This window comes from Gymnoscopelus braueri (genome assembly GCF_963280865.1).
Source record: "Gymnoscopelus braueri genome assembly, chromosome: 16".
Taxonomy (NCBI): Eukaryota; Metazoa; Chordata; class Actinopteri; order Myctophiformes; family Myctophidae; genus Gymnoscopelus; species Gymnoscopelus braueri.
This window is the reverse complement of record NC_137616.1, coordinates 17,788,107-17,811,307: the sequence shown is the minus strand read 5'-3', so window position 1 is coordinate 17,811,307 and position 23,201 is coordinate 17,788,107. Positions and strand designations below refer to the sequence as shown.

At 44.5% G+C, this 23,201-nt stretch overlaps 1 protein-coding gene across 1 annotated transcript in view; it reads right to left on the bottom strand.

The window, feature by feature from the left end:
• Positions 1–23,201, bottom strand: part of susd6 (sushi domain containing 6) — a 39,003-nt gene that overhangs the window by 5,283 nt on the left and 10,519 nt on the right. Inside the window, exons 3-4 of the mRNA XM_080452595.1 lie at positions 1,408–1,596; positions 170–364 (exon numbers count right to left, since the gene is read on the bottom strand). Coding sequence (XP_080308721.1) covers positions 170–364; positions 1,408–1,596 — 384 coding nt within the window. The remainder of the gene's footprint in view (positions 1–169; positions 365–1,407; positions 1,597–23,201) is intronic.

Here is a 23,201-nt window from a genome sequence, read left to right as displayed (position 1 = left end):
CATAAAAGGAGTCTACGTTGTGGTTATAAGCACATGCATATGCATGCATGTGCTTATAACCACAACGTAGACTCTCTCGCTCTCTCTCACACACACACACACACACAACCCCCACCCCCACCCACACACACACACACACACACACACACACACACACACACACACACACCTTGGCTGAGCCTGCAGCTGATCTGCATGGGGGCGTCCCACTCTCCATTCTCGCAGGTGAGGAACTTATAGTCTCCCTTCAGCGCGTAGCCCTCGTCACAGAAGTACTCGATGACGGTCTTCTGGGTGAGGTGGTGGCAGGGTGACGGGTGACACCGGTACCCCCCGTTCTCTGGCTCCGTGGGGGGCATACACACTGAGGAGAGAGAGAGAGAGAGAGAGAGAGAGAGAGAGAGAGAGAGAGTTAGGGGAGGAGAGTTATGGTGTTATGCACCGTGTTGTGTACTGTGTAACTGTTTGATGTACTGCCGTAGAATATTCCAGGTGTCCCAGAATCACCGGTTTCTAGATCCCACACCACTATTACTGTACTATGCAACTGTGACATACTGTCTCAGAATCAGCGCACCCAAGAACCAAACACTGGGCTAAAACTGGGCCAATAACTTTGTTATTTACAAAAAATAGTTTTCCAGAACCAATACAAAAGGATTGGTTTTCAAAGAAGTGGGCGTAGGTTTGTTAGCACTGGTTTTCTCCAGCATCCAAGTCCATTCATTGAATTTTGATTTCCCCAGACCTATTCAGTAGGCAGAGATCTCTTGATTGTCTGGCTAGGCGAGACTGATATAAGTGTATCCTCACTGTTGGTGTTTTTATGAGGGTGTATTGCTACATTGGGTGCCTTCAGGGAGTGAGAGTGCAATACTCAACCTCATAACTTTTTAGGATTTGTGGAAGATTTATATTACCAGTAATGAGTATGAACACTTGACATAACAAAAATTACTAGTATAAATAGATTTCAGTGGGCCTTTAGGGTCACAGCTTTAGTGTGTGCTAGTTCAGTCAGCAGCGCACATTATTTTCAAATAAGCACAGCACATAATTTATATTTATGTGCTTAAAGTAGCACATAAATTATATTCATGTGCTACTTTAAGGATCATGGAAGGATAACAGACCACAAAAGCACTACGTGAACTTTCAGTATAAAACCATAAATTCAAACAAAGCGAAAGTGTTTTCTCATAATAAGGCACTTAATATTGCTTGTATCCTGATTCCTGAAGCTGTCCCATGTACACAAGAAAATCAGTGTTAATTCTTCACTTTGTGAGAGGGTACAAATGTAACGAAATGCACCCCAACAGGTCCATTTCGTTACATTTGTACACACTTAAGAGTTTAAATAAACACTGAGGATTTTACTGAGTATATGAAGGTGTTTTTCCTCACCGTTGCTGCGGATGCAGAGCGGCTGGTGGGACCATATTCCAGAGGTACAGGTGATGGAGGTGGCTCCTTCTGGGGTGTAGCCAGAGTCACAGCTGTAAGTCAGCAGTGTCCCCAGGGGGAAGGAGCCCCTGTTGGCTTCCGTCTGGTTAACCAGGTACCCATGCTGGATGCCGGGCGGCCGCGGACAACCTGCAGAGTTAAGGGGCACGGTTAGTGTGTGGCTTCGGACCAACAGGCTACATGTGAAGTGGGGAAGACTTTATCTTTATTTTGATTAATGTCTCTCTGACTCGGGGGCTAATTTAACCAGATCTAACTCCAGTCATGTGGGACCTTACAAGCTCATAGTCAATCTAGACAATTCTGTAAAATGTATAACCATACATGGTACACAGCTCATTTCGGAGTGTGAAGGCTGATACATACTTCACGGAGTTCATGCAAGTATGCAAACGCAAATTACAACACCTGGTCCAGCTGGCACAAACATGCACAAACGCTGGCACAAACACCATGGAAACATACATAGACATGCTGATCAGCACAGGCTCCTGGAATGACTATGGTGCATTAAATTGTCAAAACTAATACCATCCAGGTCTCAATTAACTAAGCCTCCCCATTCTCTTCTGCTCATTGAGCGCTCTTCATCGTGTGCCAAGATTGGTTCTATCTGACGGCGAGGAGGACAGTGGTTTTAGATGGGCTCATTTACTGTGAGCCGAAGCTCTGTACTGAGCCAATAGGAACGGGACAAAGCTCGGCTCCCCAAAGTTAATTGTGTTTTGATTCATTTTCCCATGCCGAACTAATGATGTTGAAATGTCGTATATGCATGTGGATGGGTGGGTTCTGTGTGCACATATGTGTGTTCGGGGTTCATGTATGGAAGGACAAATTATCTGTAGGAATTCATGCAGGAAACTATCACAGTGCCTAGCCACCACACACACACACACACACACACACACACACACACACACACACACACACACACACACACACACACACACACACACACACACACACACACACACACACACACACACACACACACACACACACACACACACACACACACACACACACACACACACACACACACACACACACACACACACACACACACACACACACACACACACACACACACACACACACACACACAACCTAAATCCAGCATGTCTGAGGTAATGTTACACCACCTGCGCAGAGACAAGACCATGCAGGTGGCTGACCCAGATCATTTGGAGACCAAAAAAAGGTACAAAACACCAACTGTTCTGTCTTCCATATGGGTACAGTTGGTAATGAAACCATTGGGGCTAGAGTGGAGTTCAGTCCTTCAGAATGGTTGAATTCTATTCCACTGCAAAATCCTTTAATTTTGATTTTATACCCCATCCTGTCAATTTCAATACATTTCAGACAGTGTTTCATTTGACGTGAAACATGTATTATTTGCTGGGGTACTCAGCGTTGCCTGGGTTATTGTGAGGGCGAAATAATCACAAGAGTGTGGCTAATATGACGCACCAAGTTGGGGTAGTTTGGGTAGCTTATCGCCATAATGCGGGCATATCTGTCCTAACAGATATTCCAATATGTTTTGTATTGTATTTGTATTGTATGCATTATGTATTACTGACGAATTGAGTACAGTGGGCCACAATGGAAACTGTACTGTTAACAATCGTGTTAATAAAGTATTCAATCAATTAAAACCAGACAAACAACTTCAACATTAATATTTAGAGATTTACTTAATTAGGATTGGACTATATGAAATAATATTTTGCTTTTCCTGTTGCAAAACAGAAAGAGACAACTTTCACCAACCTCAACTGACAAAACTAATCTCAAGGGGGAAATATGGTTAAGCTGGTGACTCATGATTAAAAGCAAACACATAAATGTGCGCACGCACACACACTCTAAAACCAACAGTCGGTAACAAAGACCTGCCCAGCAAGGACTGGTGTGAGAGTTCTGTTTGGAACAGATGTTCAGTGTGGACACACACACACACACACACACACACACACACACACACACACACACACACACACACACACACACACACACACACACACACACACACACACACACACACACACACACACACACACACACACACACACACACACACACACACACACACACACACACACACACACACACACACACACACACACACACACACACACACACACACACACACACACACACACACCATCGTGACCCAAGTGACCTTCCTTTAACCACAAACCCTATTCTGGGCATAACAGGCGAACATTCTGCGAAAATAGGCAAGCGGCACATTGTGAGCTTGAACATTGGCCATTTTTGTTGTAGAGGGGAAAGGATGGGGGCCAAGTGCACAGACCCCGGGGGGACCCTGGTCAACAAAGTATATAGGGTTTAAGTGGTTAATGCACTTGGACGGACAGACACACACACACACACCAATTCCGGCTATGAATGACATCTGACTCCGTGACCCAAGTGGCCTTCCTTTAAGATGCTTCAGGCCATAATCACCATGACCCCATCCCCCTCACCCCCCAGTGATAATGGACATGCTGATGAATTGATGCATCTCCGGGTGCGAGGCAGCAGGGGGACAAACAGGCCTGGGGGACAGTTTAGAACAGGCCGGGGACAATAGCCTTTAGCTGCTGGCCTTTCCATTGATGTATTGTGGTTAATAGAACTGTATAGGTGACAGATGGGTGCTAATGGAAAGCGCTGCGCTATCTGGGAGCTTTCTCACTCAACTGATGGGGTTGCCATGGAGATATATGCACACCATGTGCACATAGGAGAAAGGCATGCGTATATGCACCTGACCACTCTGATGGAGGGGCGAGAATACTCTGTGACATTCTCAGTGGTAACCTATAGATTTGCATTAACTGAGAGTGTACAGGTCCATTTGGTTACATTATGAACACTCTCTCAGAGTTAATATTAACACTGTGGATTTGAATGGTCTCGTCTATAATAATAGTAAGTAACAGTGATCTGCGGGAATAATAAGCATATCTGTACACAAAACACACGTGTATAGGCTACACATCCAAGAAAACCGGCACAACTCAAAATCCATGAGAACCTCACAGTAGGAACGGCGGAGACGGAGCGAAACATCGATAACGCGATGTCAGAGAAAAGACTGCAGTGGAAAAGTTGCGAGCAGCGCGGAATTTTGACATCAACCCACTTCCCTGTGTGGGATGACACTTCCATGGGGAAATGGCAGTAATGGAAGTATACAGTAGTCTCAGGCTGGGTAGACACTAATGATGATCGAGGCCGTGAGGCAAATATATTCGACATCTGTAGCGGAGCTCAGCAAAAAAAGAAATGAAAAGAAATGTAAAAAACACACTTGTAAAAAAGGTACCGCAAGTCACACACGACTAAGAGTGAGAGAGGTGGTGTATATGACAGAGAGGATGAGAAATCCATATCGTATCTGCCAACAGTGAGTTGGCAAAGGGAGATTTTGTCTTTTGGGGACGATCTGTCCTATTAAATGTCAACAGGAGAGGTGGAAACCCTCCAGTGATTTCACGGAAAAGTAAAGCAGACTGAGAGGATATATGGAGGTGTTGGCACTTGCCACTTGGCAACAGTGGAAAATAAATCCCCAAAAATGGAAAGAAAGACAGAGCAGAGATCAGCAGTAGGGTATGTGTGTGTGCATGGAATAAAGCAAAATAAAATCTCTTTTATGCTGCTGTACTACATACAGCCAACCAGTTGAAGAAATAACAAATTAAGGCTTTAACTTTATGAAATTTATGAGACCACTCATGTTTATGGGAGATGCTTCTAAACATGTATTCTATTGCTAGTTTGACCACTTCAAAAGACTCTTTAATCTTAAAGTAACTAATAACCGAAAATAGCAGATCTACAAGCTTGTAAATCTGCACGGCATGCTTTCATAGAAGACAATGCTGGCTTCTATGGAATCCAAATGACTGAAATTAGTCACGGTAACTGAGAACTTTAATCTGTGTGTGTGTGTGTGTGTGTGTGTGTGTGTGTGTGTGTGTGTGTGTGTGTGTGTGTGTGTGTGTGTGTGTGTGTGTGTGTGGGGTGCACATGTGTGTCTAAAGAAACAAAGAGATTAATGAGAGCCAAGGGAAGAAAAACAAATGCACAGAGGGAAAACAGCAGCAGTGAGAGAGTGAGTGATAGAAAGAGAATGACAGACAGACAGACAGACAGACAGACAGACAGACTCACAGACAGACAGACAGACTCACAGACAGACAGACAGAGAGAGAGACTGGCACAGCCCTGTGGCCCTGAGCGAAGGGAAGCAGCATGCTGTGGCAGGCCCGGCAATAGTTCTGAAGTGAGGGAAACACTCTGTACAATAACAATGGTGGGAGAAGGCGGCAGCCAGCCACAGCACATACCACACTGGGGGGAGGGAGGGAAGAGTTCATTTAACTCAGAGTGTGTACAAATGTAACCAAACTAGAAGTTCTGCCCGCTACGCGGGCAGAATTCTAGTACCCCCCCCTAACCCCTCCAAAGAAAATTTCGTTTGGGGGTACAAAATCATGGGATTTAAAAAAATAAAAATAAAAACCCAGAGGGTCGGCCCCCAAAAACGTGTTTAAATTTTTTTAAATAATTTTACTCCCAGGGGGTCCGCGGACCCCCTGGCAGTCTTGGGGACCCCCACGAAACATCGCGGACCCCTGTGACACATCGCGGACCCCATCGGCTGTTTTTTGTTTTTCATGAAGAAATGTCCCCCAAAAAAGTTTTTTAATTTTTTTAAATAATTTTACTCCCAGCGAGACATCGCGGACCCCCGTGAAACATCGCGGAGCCCATCGGCTGTTTTTTTTTTTCATGAAGAAATTTCCCTGGGGTCTCCAGGCCGTGACCTACAGACACGGCGAAGGAAAACTGTGAACACAGCCACGCATGCAAGATGTTGCACATGAACGCAGCAGCCGCACTGAGGCGCTCCAACACAAACACTCTGACATTAAGCTTCACACAACAAACAGCAGCAGCAAACATTCACCACAATGACAAACAAATTACATCCGCGCAAAAATAAGCGAGGGCTCGCTTATTTTGTCTTTCCCTTCCTCCCACCCTCCCTCTCTCTCCCTGTGTGTGTGTGCGTGTGTGTGGTGGGGGTGGGGCGGGGGGGACAGCCATGACGGGAACTTTTGAGATCGCCATCCCCAAAATAGGTTGACTTATTGGGATACATGCGTGTGACTGGTCGCCCCTGCCGGTTCTCTGAATTTTTTTTTTTAAATAGGCTCTGTCATGATTAATTGACCACACATATGAAGTGAAACAACTAAATTCTATCCAAACGATATGTTATAAGTGAATTCCGTGCGTCAAAGAAGAAGTTTGAGAGCGTTTAATAAGCGAAAATAAGAAGTCAAGGCACTCGCACCCTGACTCGCACATCAACAATGGCTGCCGTTCGTCTTTTTCAGGCTGCGAACTCGCCACCTGATTGGCCAACTTTTGCTGTCAATCACAGAACGATGAGCGACGTTGCCATGTCCAGGTTTTGTAAGCGTGAAGTGGGTGTAAATTGGTTAGAGAAAGTGCGTCCACGCATGCGCAGTGCGCAGCTTTGTGTTTTTTCATGAAGCTGGTTGCTTGTTGCTCGCGCACGATCTGGCAACAGCGGTGCATACGCATGCGCAGTGGCGAGTTTTTGACATACACACAAACACATGAAGAGCGACACAATCCGATTGTAAGGTAGATGGACCCGCATGGGTACATTTGTACACACTCCCGAGTTACTACAAATGCATTTGAATAAACACTGAGGATTGTAATGTACTGTGTATGTATTACGTAAAGAGGGTGCACTTTCATTATTGGAGCCCTAATCTACATGTGGATTGGTGTGTGGTGGAATTGGCACATGCCCGTGCCTGTGTCGAGTATGAGGCCTGGAATGAGTCACTGTTCAACACAAGCTGCTACAAACTCACTGATTCCTCTGATGATTAATAAGACCGAAAACTACAATAGTGAGGGTGGAGAAAGTAAAAAATATATATATATGGAATTATGTGCGGGAAAACAATGGCTGCTCCTCACCATCAGAACAGATGACTTCTTTACTTAGTTTTTTTAACCAATGTTGTCTGCTCTCTCTCTACCTTTTAATGTTTTTAAATGGCTTTGCCTATTTTTTATGTGTGACTGACGAGCACCATGAGTTGAGGAGAACGGTATTTTGCTCCCTTGTATGCGTAGTGTGCATTATGGAAGTGACAATAAAACTGATTCTGAAGTCAAGACTGCTGTCGTTCCAGTTAGTGAGGTGAACTGGAAGATAAATCCTTTGGGAATTGTCATAGGTTTGTTTTGTTTGGTTGTGTCCGTTTCTCTTGTTTTGTAGGATCGTATGTGTGAAGATATTAAGTATTTTTGTATAGTATTGTGCGGTATTTTAAGTTACGGCAACAAATCGGCGGTGTTCAAGGGCACACGGTAAAGAAAAGTTAAAACGCTAGTATGCATAACTATTTAGTACAGCGGGTCCACTGCCAACTGATCAAAGATCATACTGAAAAATAAAAGCAAAAACAAAACAAAAAACAGGCATTTTCTGTGGGAGGATTAGGCTAGGAGTACAGTTGCTCATTCTGACACCCACTGCCTTGGGACTTCTCCAGGGGACACTGGAGGCCACAGTGGGGGGGGGCATGGGGGTGTCAAAATCCCCTTGCCATGCACTCAACTGGGCTAGGCTGCGAATATCTCTCCCCTTGTCCATCTGTCACCAGTGCCACTCGCCTGCTAGGGGTGGAGGGACGGAGAAGAGAGATAGTGTCAATGTATTTGTGTGTGTATGTGTGTGTATGTGTGTGTGTGTGTGGGGGGGGGGGGTTCAAGGGCCTTCACCCTCTCTGCCCGAACAAATTAAAATTCTAATTATCCTCCATTACATGCTGGGAGCACTCTCTAGAGCAGATCACATTATTTTGCACAGATGAATTCTGGAGCCAGCTGTTTGGTCCCACTGTAAGATGACAGCGATGTGTGTGTGTGTGTGTGTGTGTGTGTGTGTGTGTGTGTGTGTGTGTGTGTGTGTGTGTGTGTGTGTGTGTGTAGGGGGGTGTGTGTGTGTGTGTGTGTGGGAGGATTAAGCTAAAGACCAAGAGGAGGATGATACTCTTTCTGGCCTAGTAAATATGTTTTTGTTCCTTTCGTTGGTCAATCCCCGAACGGGCCGACCCCTCTGTTGTTGTTGTTTTGGGACATGGGGACAGAGGGTGTTTTTGTGTCACACTCCTCTATCTCTTGTGCTAATCCAGCACCTTTTTTTTCCAGCCAAGCTGTCATTATTAGAGAGCAATACAGTACAATAGAACATTGATTCTCAGCCCGTTTCATTTCAAGGACCGCCAGTTTGATATGAATTAGGCCACAAACCCACATTTTATACACTTTTTTTTTCTTTTCTCAGGGACAGTTATAGACCTTTAACAGTCCATTTTGTTCCTAATTATCAATCATTAAGCTGGGGACCATCAGGGACCCCACGTTGACAACAACCACATGGTGCTGCATGCAACCTCCTAATCCTACAGATTTGTGTTTGTTGGAGCGCCTGGAGAAGCCTGAGGCACCACGCAACACCAGGAATTGAACCCAGGCCACACCTATGCCACCCAGGCACAACCACATAAGGGCATATTTTAAGAAAATAACTTGTGTGCAATATGAATGACCATAGTCAGAGAATGGGGGGTGTTCCGAGAATGCTATGTTACCGAGAACAGACTGGGATGTCCAGTTAGTGGCGTTCCCCTTATCCCCTATAACACTCTCCAACTAAAAGCGAAAAAGGCTGATCTCTGTGTTAGAAGTTATGTCCCAAGTTATTACTGCAGCTGCAATCTTTCTGAAATCCCAATATGACACACCTCTGTTTTTTCGTTCACATGCACGCCATAGTTCAGAGAGGTTGACACTATACTGTGTTAAAACTCAAAAAGTGACGTAAATGTTATACTCTGACTCTGAGCTAGGTGTGTGTGTATGTGTGTGAGACACGGGACAGTTCACAGGGGGCCGCGCCGTCTGCGAGAGTGATACTAGTCATCTAATGTTCCACCGTGTGTGTGAGTGTGTCAAGTCTGACACCGAGACACACGAGATGTTGGCCAGCTATGCACGCCATCGCCGCTAACCAATACAGCTTCACTCTGCTCACATAACGGTTGTGGGGGCCCTACACAGTAAACTACTGTCAATTTAACTTGGAGTATACAAATGGAACCAAATGGATCCGTAAGGGTCCATTTGTATATTCTCCCGTGTACCGTGTACCGAGTCATGTGCCTCTGAAAGGTCTGTTATAGGACAGACAGACAGAGAGAGAGAAAGAAAGAGAGAAGGACAGAGGAGACAGGTTGCCTTCTTAAAAAGCGTGAGGTTTATTTTCCAGACACTCTGTTCCATCTCTTGGACCTCTGGGGGAAGGCGGAGGTCCCTGACTAAGGAGAGGAGGAGGAGGGGCGGGGGGAGGGGCAGGAGGGGGTTGTTGGGTGTGGAGGCGGCGCGAGGGCGGTGCCGGCACGTTTGTACAAAAGCCACATGCCTGAGCAGCACACACGCACACAGGAAGAACAGTGTGCTCTGCACAGTATGCAAATGTAGTGCTGTGTACATCATGCAACCCTCCCACTCCATAGGCGGAAGGATGGTACACACGTTCAGTGTTGCCAAGTCTGCTTATTGAAAGTCAGGGTTGGGTAGATGTAGCCTCACCTACACATACTGTATACTTGACAGTGTAAAGGACTGTATGGCGTGATTCATGTGTCCACACCCCCACACACACACAAAAACACAAAATGCTCTCCTCATCCCTGCCCTATATGGTAGAGCAGTGATACTAGGGCTTACTGACAACAAGCGTCCGGGGCCATGTCAGTAGTACAACAACAGGACGTGGTGTGTGCATCACCCACGGAAAAGAGAAAAAAAAAAGAAAAAGAAAAACAGTACATGCTTCTTTCCCAGAACCCTGGTCTGAACTATGTAGTTCCGTGGAACTCTCCCGTGTCAGTGCAGCACACAGCCTTCTTGCAGCTGCACAATTCACCTCCCACCTCTCCAACACGCACGCACGCACACACACATACATACATACATACATACATACGCTTGAAGGAAGTCTCTAAAAAACAGGCAAGAAACACCCGTCCTCCCCGCTGACGCATTTAACTGGAGGCCACGTGTGGTGTTATTACACCAATTGTTTCACCTCAGTGGGTGTGAGTGACTGGGGGGGGGGGCGACAGATTTAAGCAGCGTGCCTCTGAATGGAAGCACAGAAAACTTTGCATCTGAAGGGTTAAATAATGCATGAGATGAGCAACCCCCCTTGGTCTTCTCACGCACTCTCACACACACACACACACACACACACACACACACACACACACACACACGCACACGCGCACCCCCCCATCCCAACCCCTCTCTAGGAGCAGATGGGTATACATTGGGTAGGGGGGGTGGCAGGAGGAATCCCCCTCTCTCTCTTTTCTCTTTTCACACCCCCCGCTCACACTCCCGAGGACAGCTGGGAGGCAGACATTCCTTCTTCTCAGCTTTCAGGGACAAGACAAAGAGACAACGCTCTGAGAAACCCCTCCCACACACGTGCATGTGCTTAGACAGACAGACAGACAGACACACGCACACACACACACACACACACACACACACACACACACACACACATACACTCGCACACTCACGCACGCGCACATACATCCACAGCCTACAATCTGTCACTCCAACTGTGCCGATCGTGTTCTCCAGCAGCCTGCCTGTTGGGGGAAGAGAAGTAGACGACGAGTGCCATTACCCGGGACATTGCTTCCTTGTCGGAAGGTGAAAGGTGGAAGTCACTAAAGCAAATCCCAGATCAGAGGCTGCTTGGCAGAGCCAGTGACGCGGAGGTGCTGACCGCAGTACTGCAGCCGTAGACTCAACAGCAGCAGGTCACGTCCTTCTAAGGGTATCAGTGGTAAATATGATTAGGATGTCGTGTAAGCTGGCACTGCTGTCGGCATGGAGGTTGTCTGCCGACCAAAAGGCTGATAGGCAGGATTCTGTGGGCCGTGTTAATCAATATCATGATTATTTCAAACTTTTGCCTCAATTACGGTTAATGAACAATAAAATAATAATAATAATAAAAAAACTGATCTACAAGCTCACAAAGCGTCACGATGAGACGAGTTGTGAACTTGTCTATCGGCTATTTTCACAATTTTTGTTAAACAGGGTTAAGTGGTTAATAAGACTAATCGATTTAGTTTATTCTATAAAATTCTTCCTATATTCTATTCTATAGAATTATTTCGTGTTGACCCTAACCCTAAGAAATAGAAAAACAAAAGCCTGCTTCTCAATTATTCGATTAACGTCCAGTCAAGAGCAGGATTAAGTTGGTTATTGGTTGTAAATATCAGTTTCAATATATTTTCGGATTAAATGTGTTAGATGAGGGTGCAGGTCAGGGAGATAGCCAGTCATCTAGAACTGCACCTACTGGAAGTTAGGGCATTCACGAATAGTGATTTTTAGCATATTGACCTATAAGTATTCGAATATTAATCGATTTGATTATAAAAAAAATAATAATAAAGAAATAAAAAAAAATACTGTTCGGTGAATGCCCTACTGGAAGTTTGTCGTTTAGATTAAAGTCGCTTCTTTTTTATAATCGATTAACTGTTGCACCCTTACAGTCAGCATAATATTTAGGTAAGGGCCTGGGATTAGTTCACTGTAGCTATAATCCCAAACCCTGTGGAATGCCTAATTTTACCGCAGAGCCTAAATAACCCATTATAAACGGGAAAGCATCCGTGTCATTTTAGATTTTATAGCTATATAGCAAGTTTTTAAGAAAACGCTTAGGATTTAGAACAGCGGTTCTCAAAAATAGCAGATGTACAAGCTCACGGTGCGCCACTTCGTGCCGCGCTGTGAGCTTGTACATCTGCTATTTTTGGACATTTTAGAAGAATCTTGAAAGTGTTTGAAAAATGTTGAATAATTTTTTACACCCCCTGTCCCTGGCACAAAACGTTTTCAGGTGGCGGTCCGCGGCTAAATACATATCACTTTCTTGGCACAAAAAACTTTGAGAACTACTGCTTTAGAAGGCACATGTCAGCCTCAGGTCTTAATGGGATAAAGCAGTTGTTACGATCACAGTTGGACTGGACTTTGACAGAGCAACTGCTTTGGCAAGTCACCAAGAGGTTGAGCATAATTCTTTCGAGCATTTTCTGGACACGTTGTCAAACATTTGCGGAACGTTTCCATTTAGGTGACCGAAGCTTTGTTGTACTTTTTCTTTTATTATTAATTCTAACACGCAGCGTGTAATCTTTTCTGAAACAACTGCTCCTATATCTACAGCAGTAGCTTTTCAAACTTTTTGTGCCGAAGGCACGCCAATGGGGAGGACAAAAATCACCTGCATTCATAGCAAAAATAGCAGATCTACAATGAAATGACCAAAATAAAATATTGCAAGAAAATAGCAGAAATATAGCAAAAAGAGCAGATCTACAATGACGTGTCGTACATGCTCAAGTTAAAAAATATTTTTAGGGTATAGAATTAGCCTCTGTATTGGGAAATTAGTATGCACAGAATACCAATCTATTGCAAAAAAAATTTCAATAATAATAATGTGTGGTTGTTACAAAATCCCAAAGCACAGCACACCTGGACATCGTTTGGAACCACTGATATACAGTACAGTACTCCCTGGCTGATGTTGTACACAGCAGTGACAGTGTAGTAGACCACGAATAAACGATATATATACACACATAGCATACCCTGTGCAAAAGTTTTACATTATACGTTTACCCACTGCTAACCATCCTAGCTAGCGTTTGTGTAAACGCAGCAGGACGAGGGGCTGCCTCACTTCAATGGTAGCCTATATAGCCTATTCAGGTGATAATATGCCTATTCAGGTGATAATGACTGCTGGCTATAGGAGTTTTTAAGTAGTTCACAAGTTAAAATGGCCTGGCTTGGTTATTGTCCACTTAAATAGTATTTAATAGAAACTGCACGTACATCACGAGTGATGGGAAACAGTAGAAAATCAGTACAAAGCATATTGTAATTATACCCAGTCTTACTGCACGCTCTCACTAGTATGTGTGGATGCATACAGGCCTATTATTATTGGTATACCCTCTGAAAAAACAACACCACTTGTTTTACACACACACACACACACACACACACACACACACACACACACACCCACACACACCCACACACACACACACACACAAACAGTTAAGTAATCTTCCAGCGACTGCCATCCTGCGCTGTCCATATTGGAGATGGTTGAACATGTAGCTGCAGCAAAGCAGCTGTTCATACGGATTTGTCAACTTTTTGACAATCCTTTATTAAAATTGCCTTGTGGGTGAATGGTAGGCGTCACAAAAGTAACATGCCCATATATGGAGACATGCCCATATATGAAGACTATTCTGGCGCGCAGACGGGTACAGTGAGTACTCTGACAACGGGTCTTGCATAACCGGGTGGGACATTTTATAAAGCAGCAGAATTTGATGTATGAAACCTGCTATACAAATATATATATATTTATAATTACTATGTTGTTATTAGACATTAGCACATTGGGTATTGTAAGGCCCGATTTCACCTACATGGCAGATAGGACTGTCACTAGACGCATGTTGGCGAAGTAGTTACAGTATGTGGAAAGTGGTCCAGGAAAACAATTATAGTAATGCATAATACTAATCACCTATTCTACTACAGAGAGAAAAGCCAAGCTTCTATGATGTGGTACAAAATCTGAAATAAAATCTTGCAGCGATTACATAGTCAACAGACTATACTGAGGAAGTGCAGCAGAGATGTAATCAACAGCAGACCACTGTCCCTGGTCAGGGAACCAGTGAAGATAAGTACTTGTGGAGGAAGGGGATTAGGCAAACACTAAATGTCCTTTAGGAATCAGTGGGGTGATGGGACCTAGAATTCCTTATTGTCGCTGTCGGGCAGAAAGAAAATCTTTTTTATGATTTTTCATAAATTGACAGTGTCACACAAAAGTAGGGAAAATAGCCGATCCACAAGCTCACAATGTGTTGCATCGCGGCACGTTGTGAGCTTGTGAATTATTTCGAGCAAGCCTCTCAATAAATGCAATTCATTTGGCATAAGAATGTTTCCTTGCATTACAATAGGACCTTGCACCGATCAGTGCTCGGGCCCTAACACTGAGGTTATAATGAACAAGCAAGCATTGAAGAGTACTTAGAAATCAGCCGGGCTGAGAGTGATTTTCACAGAGAATAAAAAGGAGAAACCTGCATGTATCACCAAATTAATAGTTTCCAGTGAAATATTCACACATTTTCGGATCGTTTATTCATTGCACTCCTGGTGTATACGGACTAGACGAGGAGCGACACTCTCCTGTTGCAGCAAAAGCCCTCATTCCTCAGTCAATGGACAACAAACGTGAGACAGCAGGACAGAACACGTGTGTGCAGCCCAGCCCTTCGTCTTTGGCTCAGCTGCCAGGGCAAGGAGTTCTTACGGTCTGTGTGCTGAGTTCAATTGGCTGTCGCTTCGCAGTGAGCGAGGCGTTATTGAGCACTAGTATGGATAACATCATTAGAGGGCATAGATGAAGGTTATTGAATTTAGATCAACCTCCATCGAGTCCCCAGCACAAGGGCTTGTGTGCAGGACGTGTGAGGTGTGGTATGTGTTAGCTTATCGTCCTATTTGAACAGGATGACACTGTTAACTCGCATCGCGATGAAAAACAAAAAAAAACATGCAGTTTCATGTTGGTCTTTTGTGTTGCAACAAGAAGAGGATGAGGAGAGAGAATTTGACAGCCGTCAGGAGGAATGAAGACAGAAAGGGGATAAATGGGCAGGAACAGAGAAACTAAACTAAAGTAAAAGAAAGAGAGACTGAAGACTTGGGGGATATATTTAGCAGCTCATTAGAGAGAGACGTCCTCTGCTCAGCCGGCTGGTCCCTCAGATGAGGCCCTTTAGAAATCATTACGCCTGGCGTTTTCCACAGCCACATGTTTCAATGGGAAGCCTTTAACACAGTGGTTCTCAAAGTGGGGTCCGGGGACCCCCAGGGATCTTGGGAGGGGTTCGAGTCCCGATCTCTACGGCCTTTGCTGCGTCCCCCCCCCCCCCCCCCCCCATCTCTTTCTCCCCATTTTCTGTCAAACTACTGTCCTATCAACAAAGGCATAAAAGCCGCCAAAATAAATAAATGCAGATATACAAGCTCACAGCACGTCACTTCGTGCTATTTTTTATTTTTTTATTTTTTTATATCAATAATGTTTGGAAACTTTTGAATATATATATATACACAGTTACTTATTTTTTATATCAATTTTCTCTTCTGGGGGTCCACGGCACAAAACATTTTCAGATGGGGGGGGGTCTGTGGCCAAATACATACTATCAATTTGGGGGTGCTTGGCATGAAAAAGTTTGAGAACCACTGCTTTAATAATCTCTATGCCAACTCTCACCCCATCCTTCAGGCCGCTGCAAAATAGCCTCTACTTACGGAAGTGTCTTAATTTGTGTACAAAGGTAACCAAACTGATCCATTACATTTGTACACTCTCTGGACTCTGGAGTCACAAAATAATGGATAAATTAACACTGAGGATTTGACTGTGCAATACAAACATTGAACTGTATGTGAAAACCATGACACGTGATTCTTAGTCACAAGGTTTTGACCCAAAGTCCATCTGCGTTGTCAGGGAAAATTCATCCAGGAAGTTAGAATACAGGTTTGTTATTCGGTGCAGCTCCGTGACTCTCACTTTGGCCTCACATAAAAACGCCCTTTAACCACATGAACACACTAGCATCGCTAGTCATAAAAGACGATATTTACAACCAATAACCAACTTAATCTTGCTCATGTAATTAAATCGATTAGCCTGATTAACCACTTAACTATGTATGTATAATTCTTCGTTGTACAATGGTGCGTACAAAAGTAGACGATCTAAAAGCTCACAACTAAAAATTTATTTTTAGCTATAACCATTATTCTATACTTTAGGCTATTAAAAAATTGCAGATCTTGTGTTCACTCACATTTTCATCATATGTGTACCACCATTTCCCCTTTACTCGCACAGCAAAGCTGATGCATAACTGTTGCCCATATCAATAAAGATTATTTGTGAAACATGTAATGTTTTATTTAAGTCCAAGGCTGCTTTGAAATGGTTTGGATAATATATTTGTTTGTCATAGCAGATCTGCAATTCTTTCTTTTTTTAATCATGAAAATTTGTGCAAATCTTTGAAAGTTTATGCTTTTTAAAGCGAACATTTTGAACTCAAATCTTTGCTTCTGAGGTCTTCTACATCGTAACAGTTTTTTGGAAAAAAAAACGTATGCTGCTATAATATCAGTGGTTCTCAAACTTTCATGTTATGTATATTCAAAGATTTGCACACATTTTCACGATTTATTGTCAAAAATAGCAGAACTACAAGCTCATAGTGCGGCACTCGGTACCACGCTTGTAGATCTTTTTTTTTTTTTTTTTTTTTTTTATCCCACGATTTTGTAACCCTATTTTTTACACCCAGCGCCAATTGTCTATGTAATCCTGGGCACTACCTTCCCTCTGCCAACCTAGGGAGGCCAGGGCACGCTTGTAGATCTGACAAGAGATGCGTTCCCGGATTGAGTGGGTTAAGACTGGACACACCACAGAGAGACCAGTCGACACAGCAGAGTTTCCAACACCTGTGTGTGGACGATGAGAGCATTTCATTTGGTTAATGACATATGGCAAATGACAAATCAGCGACTTTCTTCAAAGCGATTTACAATGCGCATTACCCTCGCCCATTTACACACACATTTCACACACCGACGACAGAGGAAACCATGCAAGGCACCAACCTGCTCATTGGGAGCAGTTAGGGGTTAAGTAGTGTCTTTCTCAAGGACACTTCGACAAGCAGCCAGGAAGAGCCGTGGATCGTACCGGGAACCTTCCGATTCCCAAGCGGCCACTCTTTACCTCCCGCAAACCATTAGGCAGGAAGTCAGAGATGTTGCATCGTGCATCTTCAAGTGCAACTTGCACATGCACATTCACTTGGAAGACCAGATTCATTTCACACCGCTGCGATGAGCTGTGTAGCTTAGCTGTAGACAAGTGGCGGTGAATGGGATGATGCGTAGGCTAGGTCTCTGTCTGTACCCCCCCCCCCCCACCACCATCTGGGATCTAGAAAAAAAAAACCCACAAAAACCTTGTGAAGAAAAAGTGAGAGAAAAAAAAGACTTGCGATGTCGGTCCGTCTGGACTGCAGCATCTCTTTGTTTTCCCTGAGGAGTGTCTCTTTTGTGTAGCTGGCCGTTTGTAAAGTTTCCACTCTGGGACTTGATTGGTTGAGAGAGCCATTAAACCATTCAATTCGGGAACGCATCCGTGTCATTTTTGATTTCTTTGGCTATTCAAAAATAGCGGATCTACAATATCCGCTATTTTTGAAAAATTGTGAAAATGTGTGCAAATATTTGAATACAGTGGTGCTCCAACTTTTTCATGTCAAGGACCCCCAGAATTGTATGTATTTATAGCCAACGACATCTAAAATGACACAGATGCGTTCCCGGATCGAATGGGTTAAATGACAAGGCGGGCGGGCGGGTGTCTGGGAGAGAGAGAGAGCGGTGCTTGTCCCTCTGCACTGATAAACACACAGGTAATGGAAGTGGAGGAAGACATATTGCTCCTGCTATCGGGCTGCTTCTAACAGCCTCTGGCTCACCTGGCTAATGGCTGCCAGCTCAGAGGGGAGAGAGAATGAGAGATAAAGAGTGAGAGAGAGAATAAAAGAAAAGGCAGGGGAAAAAAACGAGGACGGGGCATTACGGAAAAGGAGGCTGTGCTGTGCCTGTGTGCTCGGTACACACGTGCACAGAGGTGCACGCACGCAGACAAGACGTGCGCCCGTGGTCCCAGCAGTCCTAATTGCAAACTGGTGATCTCTTGTGGAGAGGCAGCTCTCTGTGGTTTGGCCCGATGGTATCCAACACCCTCCTAAAAGCCCTCTTTGTTCTCACGTTTCAAAAAAAGTAAGAAAGAAAAAAAATTAGCCAGCAGCCAGCATATTGCTTTACTGCTTTACTAACAGGTCTTCAGGGGACCATTTGGAACAGTTAACTGAACAGGACCAATTGCACCTCCCCCCCTTCCTTTTCATTGCTTGCAAACCCAACCAAGCTAGCAAGCTTTCTGTGAGGGCTGGGAGGAACCAAGAATGAGAAGGCAGGACCACAGCAATTATTGTGGCTTTTAGAAGTCATCTAACAATTTTTGCAGTGCTTCAGATAGAGCGACAAACCTTCCAGAGACCATAGCTGTTTAAAGGATGCCAGAAGTGGGGCGCATGGCTCGTTTTGACATTTTCCTCTGTGGTCAGAGCAGTGACGTTATGCTAGCCACTAAAGCCTAGTCTGTTATTAACCAGAGAGAAGGGAGTTGTCGAAGCCTTTTTCTTTCGCAACTCGGCTTTTGAGACACCCCTTTCCAGTCAGTCGTCATACACATCAAGACGAGTGTTGCCAATACAAACAGAGGCTGATCGGTCTGTGCAACAGCCATTGACGAGTTCTTTGGGCACAGGGAAAATATTATTCAAGTCAACCCCAGAATGGATAACAATCGATTGGCCAACGAAAAAACAAACGTCAGAGGGGAAACAGGAAGGCAGCGCTCAGTTTTAAGCTCCCCCTCTTGCTCTCATTCGTTCTCTCTCTCTTTTTGTCTGTACACAGTGACTTCACGTTCTCCTCAGGGCCTGAGGCAAGCCATTTCCCGTTCTCACACAAGCACATACATAAACGTCAGCCCCACACAGAGCACACAGCAGGCCTGTGCGTGAGAGACTTCTGGCCCTCAATGGCATTTTCCTGTACAGCGTTCTTCAACTTCACAAGGGCGCTGAATTCAGAGAGCCATTGTTTGTCTATCTGACAGAACCTACATAGATCACAGTCCAACGCGGCTTGCCTAATGTCATATAACACTGTTGGAATGGAGGATCTTGGCGGGTGAGCATGTCGAAAACGAAAGCTCAGCTTCCAAGTTCCCGTCATCATTGCTCTCCTTAAAGCTTCCCATTTCTGACTCACTGTCTACGACCATATCCTCTGTAACAGGAATGGCTAAACCACAAAAAAGGAACTACTTCTGTGAGTAATTATGTCAGATGATCGGGTGCCTGGTAGGTCAACCAGTTAGTGCACTGACCACTTGCTGCTTGTGAGTTACCAGGACCTGGGTTCGGCGGTGTCTCTCTACTACACTATCACTCCTGTCTGCCGATAGACAGATAGACAAGGTACATTTATACATTCATACATGATAGAAAACGGCGATATGCGACATTCAGTGGGGCCATTTTTTCATTAAGTGATGCTGTGGCATAGGGGACGAAACTCCTAACAATACAAGGATGAGATTCTGTTACATCATGAGATGACACGAGACAAGCCAGCGGTAAAAACATCAACCTGCCCCCCTCAAGGCCACCTGAGTGCAGCCACCCATCGTTTTCCAGGCAGGACAGCAGCGGCCACCGGCTGGCCCTTGCTTTTTGCTGCTGAGCAACACAAAACAAATGCCAAGCGTGTTCGTTTTTACTGGCACCCAAATGGGAGTGCAGAGGAGGATTTGTTTAGCTTTGCTGCTGCTTCTCATGCTTTTGGGAGCCTGTGTGCTGTGTTATTATGAAACAAAGCAAGAAGCGCATAATTTGAGGGACGCTGCAGATGCTATCTTTGCTAACCCATGCTAACCCTGCGTTTAGAGTGAACAGCTGAGCACCGGATAGTGAAAAAAAGAAATTAACCTTTGTATACAAATGTAACAATTATTGTACACTCTCCGAAATGGACTAAATGTAACCAATTTGCACACGCTCAGAGGTAAACTATCACAGATTTCACAGTGCATGTCTGGTAACGCTAAAGCTGGCTTTGAAGTGGCACTGTGGTGGGTGGCAGCATCTTAATGCGGCTTCAGCTTATAAACGGTGGTCTTCTGGTGTGACCTTTTCACAAAGAACACAAAGCCACCAATACGAGAGTGGTTCAATTCATCTACCCCCCTGGGAGCCGAATGTACCCTGTAGCTCAGCATGCTGGAGTGGAAAGCAATAGTAGTAGGGGGTAGGAGTATGACTCACGACCTTCTGTTACCATCACTGCCTCTCTCTCTCTCAAGTTCCCCACCACTCCATGCTATAATATACGTATTTAAGGTAGAATTTCATGTTAACGAATGGGAGATAAAGTAACACAGCTCCACCCTATCAGGGTGTATGATGTAAAAGCACCATTTTATACGGAACTGTGTGTGTGAGTGTGTGTACACACGAGCACGCACACACACACACACACATACACACACAATGTACATATGCAATATAGCCTACAGTATATGAGTTCTATGCTTGCCTATGCCTTTCTATCTGAATGCAAATGCATAATTTCTCACAGTAAAATCCTTGGTGTCAATTTGTCTCAAACAAATGCAACCCTCATGGGTCCATTTGGTTACATTTTGTGCCCTCTCAAAGTTACAAATGGATAAATTAACACTGAGGATTCTATTGTGCAGTATCCATTCCTATTCATACTGTGCACACTGTTTGCGTCGGCCGCGAAAATAAGCCTGTCACACGGCGCTGATGAAATTTCATATTCATAGAAACGTCCGGGGCAATCTTCATTCCCGGTATAGCCTATATGTCAGGGGGATTACCTGCTTGAATTATGTATGGAGGGGGAGAGAAAGAATGGAAATTAAGTGCCACTGGACCGAGGAACCATTAGTGACCCAAGAAGATGATGACAGAATCCTGTGAAATAAGACGTCAGTCCGTCATCTCTCATAATGACCCGTCACAGCAGCGGAGATGTGCTCGCCGGCAACGGAAACAAAACAAGACAACACGGATTCAAAAATCAATGAGAGTTACGAAGAAAGAATCAGGTGATGCTGCCACCGCCCACCTGGCTGAGTAGCAGGGAGATTTAATTAAAAAGGCAGCAGTGCAATGCATGCATACTGTAGTTGGGCATATAGAGCGTAACGTCCTCACAGCATTTTAACACATATACACGCACACACACACACAGAGAGACACACCACCTTCCAACACAAGGAGAATGATAGGTGGGTCAAATACCTAGCCTTGTGCTTTGGTGTGTGTGTGTGTGTGTGTGTGTGTGTGTGTGTGTGTGTGTGTGTGTGTGTGTGTGTGTGTGTGTGTGTGTGAAAGCGAGAACGTGAGAACGTGAGTGGGAAACGTGCTCCTCTGGGCGCTCCATGAATCATGTGAATTACATAAGAGCGTCACAGAAGATACACATGGGATCACCAGTGTTCCGTTCTCTCTCCCTCTTGAGCTCATTTGCTCTCCCTCTCTCCGTCACTGTCCCTTAGCTCTTTTCCCCTCCCTTCATTCCCATTTCTCTCTCTCTCTCTCTCTCGGTCATAATAGGCTTGTACACTTATCTACTTAAGGATTACTTGATACAGCACCGAACAGGAAAATAGGTAGTGCCTGGCTTGAATAGTTGTCTATGAGGCATTATAAGTCAATAAAGTAATCGTGATGATATTGTACGCATATCATCAGCTTGTGTGTACTGAATAAATACAAACAACAAAAGGTATGACCAAATATTTATTCTGTGCATACAGTGCTTTTACATGCTTGATGCTTCCCTCTTAAAACACATGAAACAAATTGCTTTCCACGTGACCCAAAATAATTTATATTGACCAGTGGTTCTAATACTGCCATCATAGTACCTACTGTATGAACTGTTTCAGTGTTTTTGGTTTGGTACTTTGGATGTGATGTTCATAATGTCTTATCACACAAAGAAATATACTGAGCATTGTGGTACATGTCCCATGATGATGACACAGTTATACAGTCGGTACACATGATGTTTTATAAAGTATTGACATTTTATGATGCAATTATGATGCTTATACTGCAATAGAGTCTATCTATTAGGTTAAGTGTTGCCGGAAAAATCTTATAAGCTTTGAAAAATATCCCTGGGGCCACAACATCCCTGCACTGCCCTCTGAACACACACACACACACACACACACGCACATATTCACACACACACAATCCGCCGCCTTCTTGCTGTGACAAGGACATCTGGCAGCATTCACAAGCTGGATATGTGCGCAGGGAGTGTGTGTGGGGAAGGGTTGAGCAGCACGTGTGTGTATGTGTGTGTGTGTGTGTGTGTGTGTGTGTGTGTGTGTGTGTGTGTGTGTGTGTGTGTGTGTGTGTGTGTGTGTGTGAGAGTGAATGAGTGTGGGGGAGGAGCCTAACGTCAGATGAGTGACGGGAAAATAAAACTGGTATAAGTGAAGGGGTTCAGCCAGGCGGCACATCGCCAGGCTATATGTGATACAAACTCCAAGCACGAGCCTTCAAAATGGTGCATCTAGTCGTGGCTCCTGCAACGACTGTGAACCAAATGTCAGGACAAAAAAACCCTACTGTGCTGAATTCAATGTGGAGCCCGTCGTGACATGGTGAGATAAAATGATAAAGCGAGGGGGATGGGGATGGGGGGGGGGGGATTGGCCGGGTGTGCTAACCCTGCTGGCT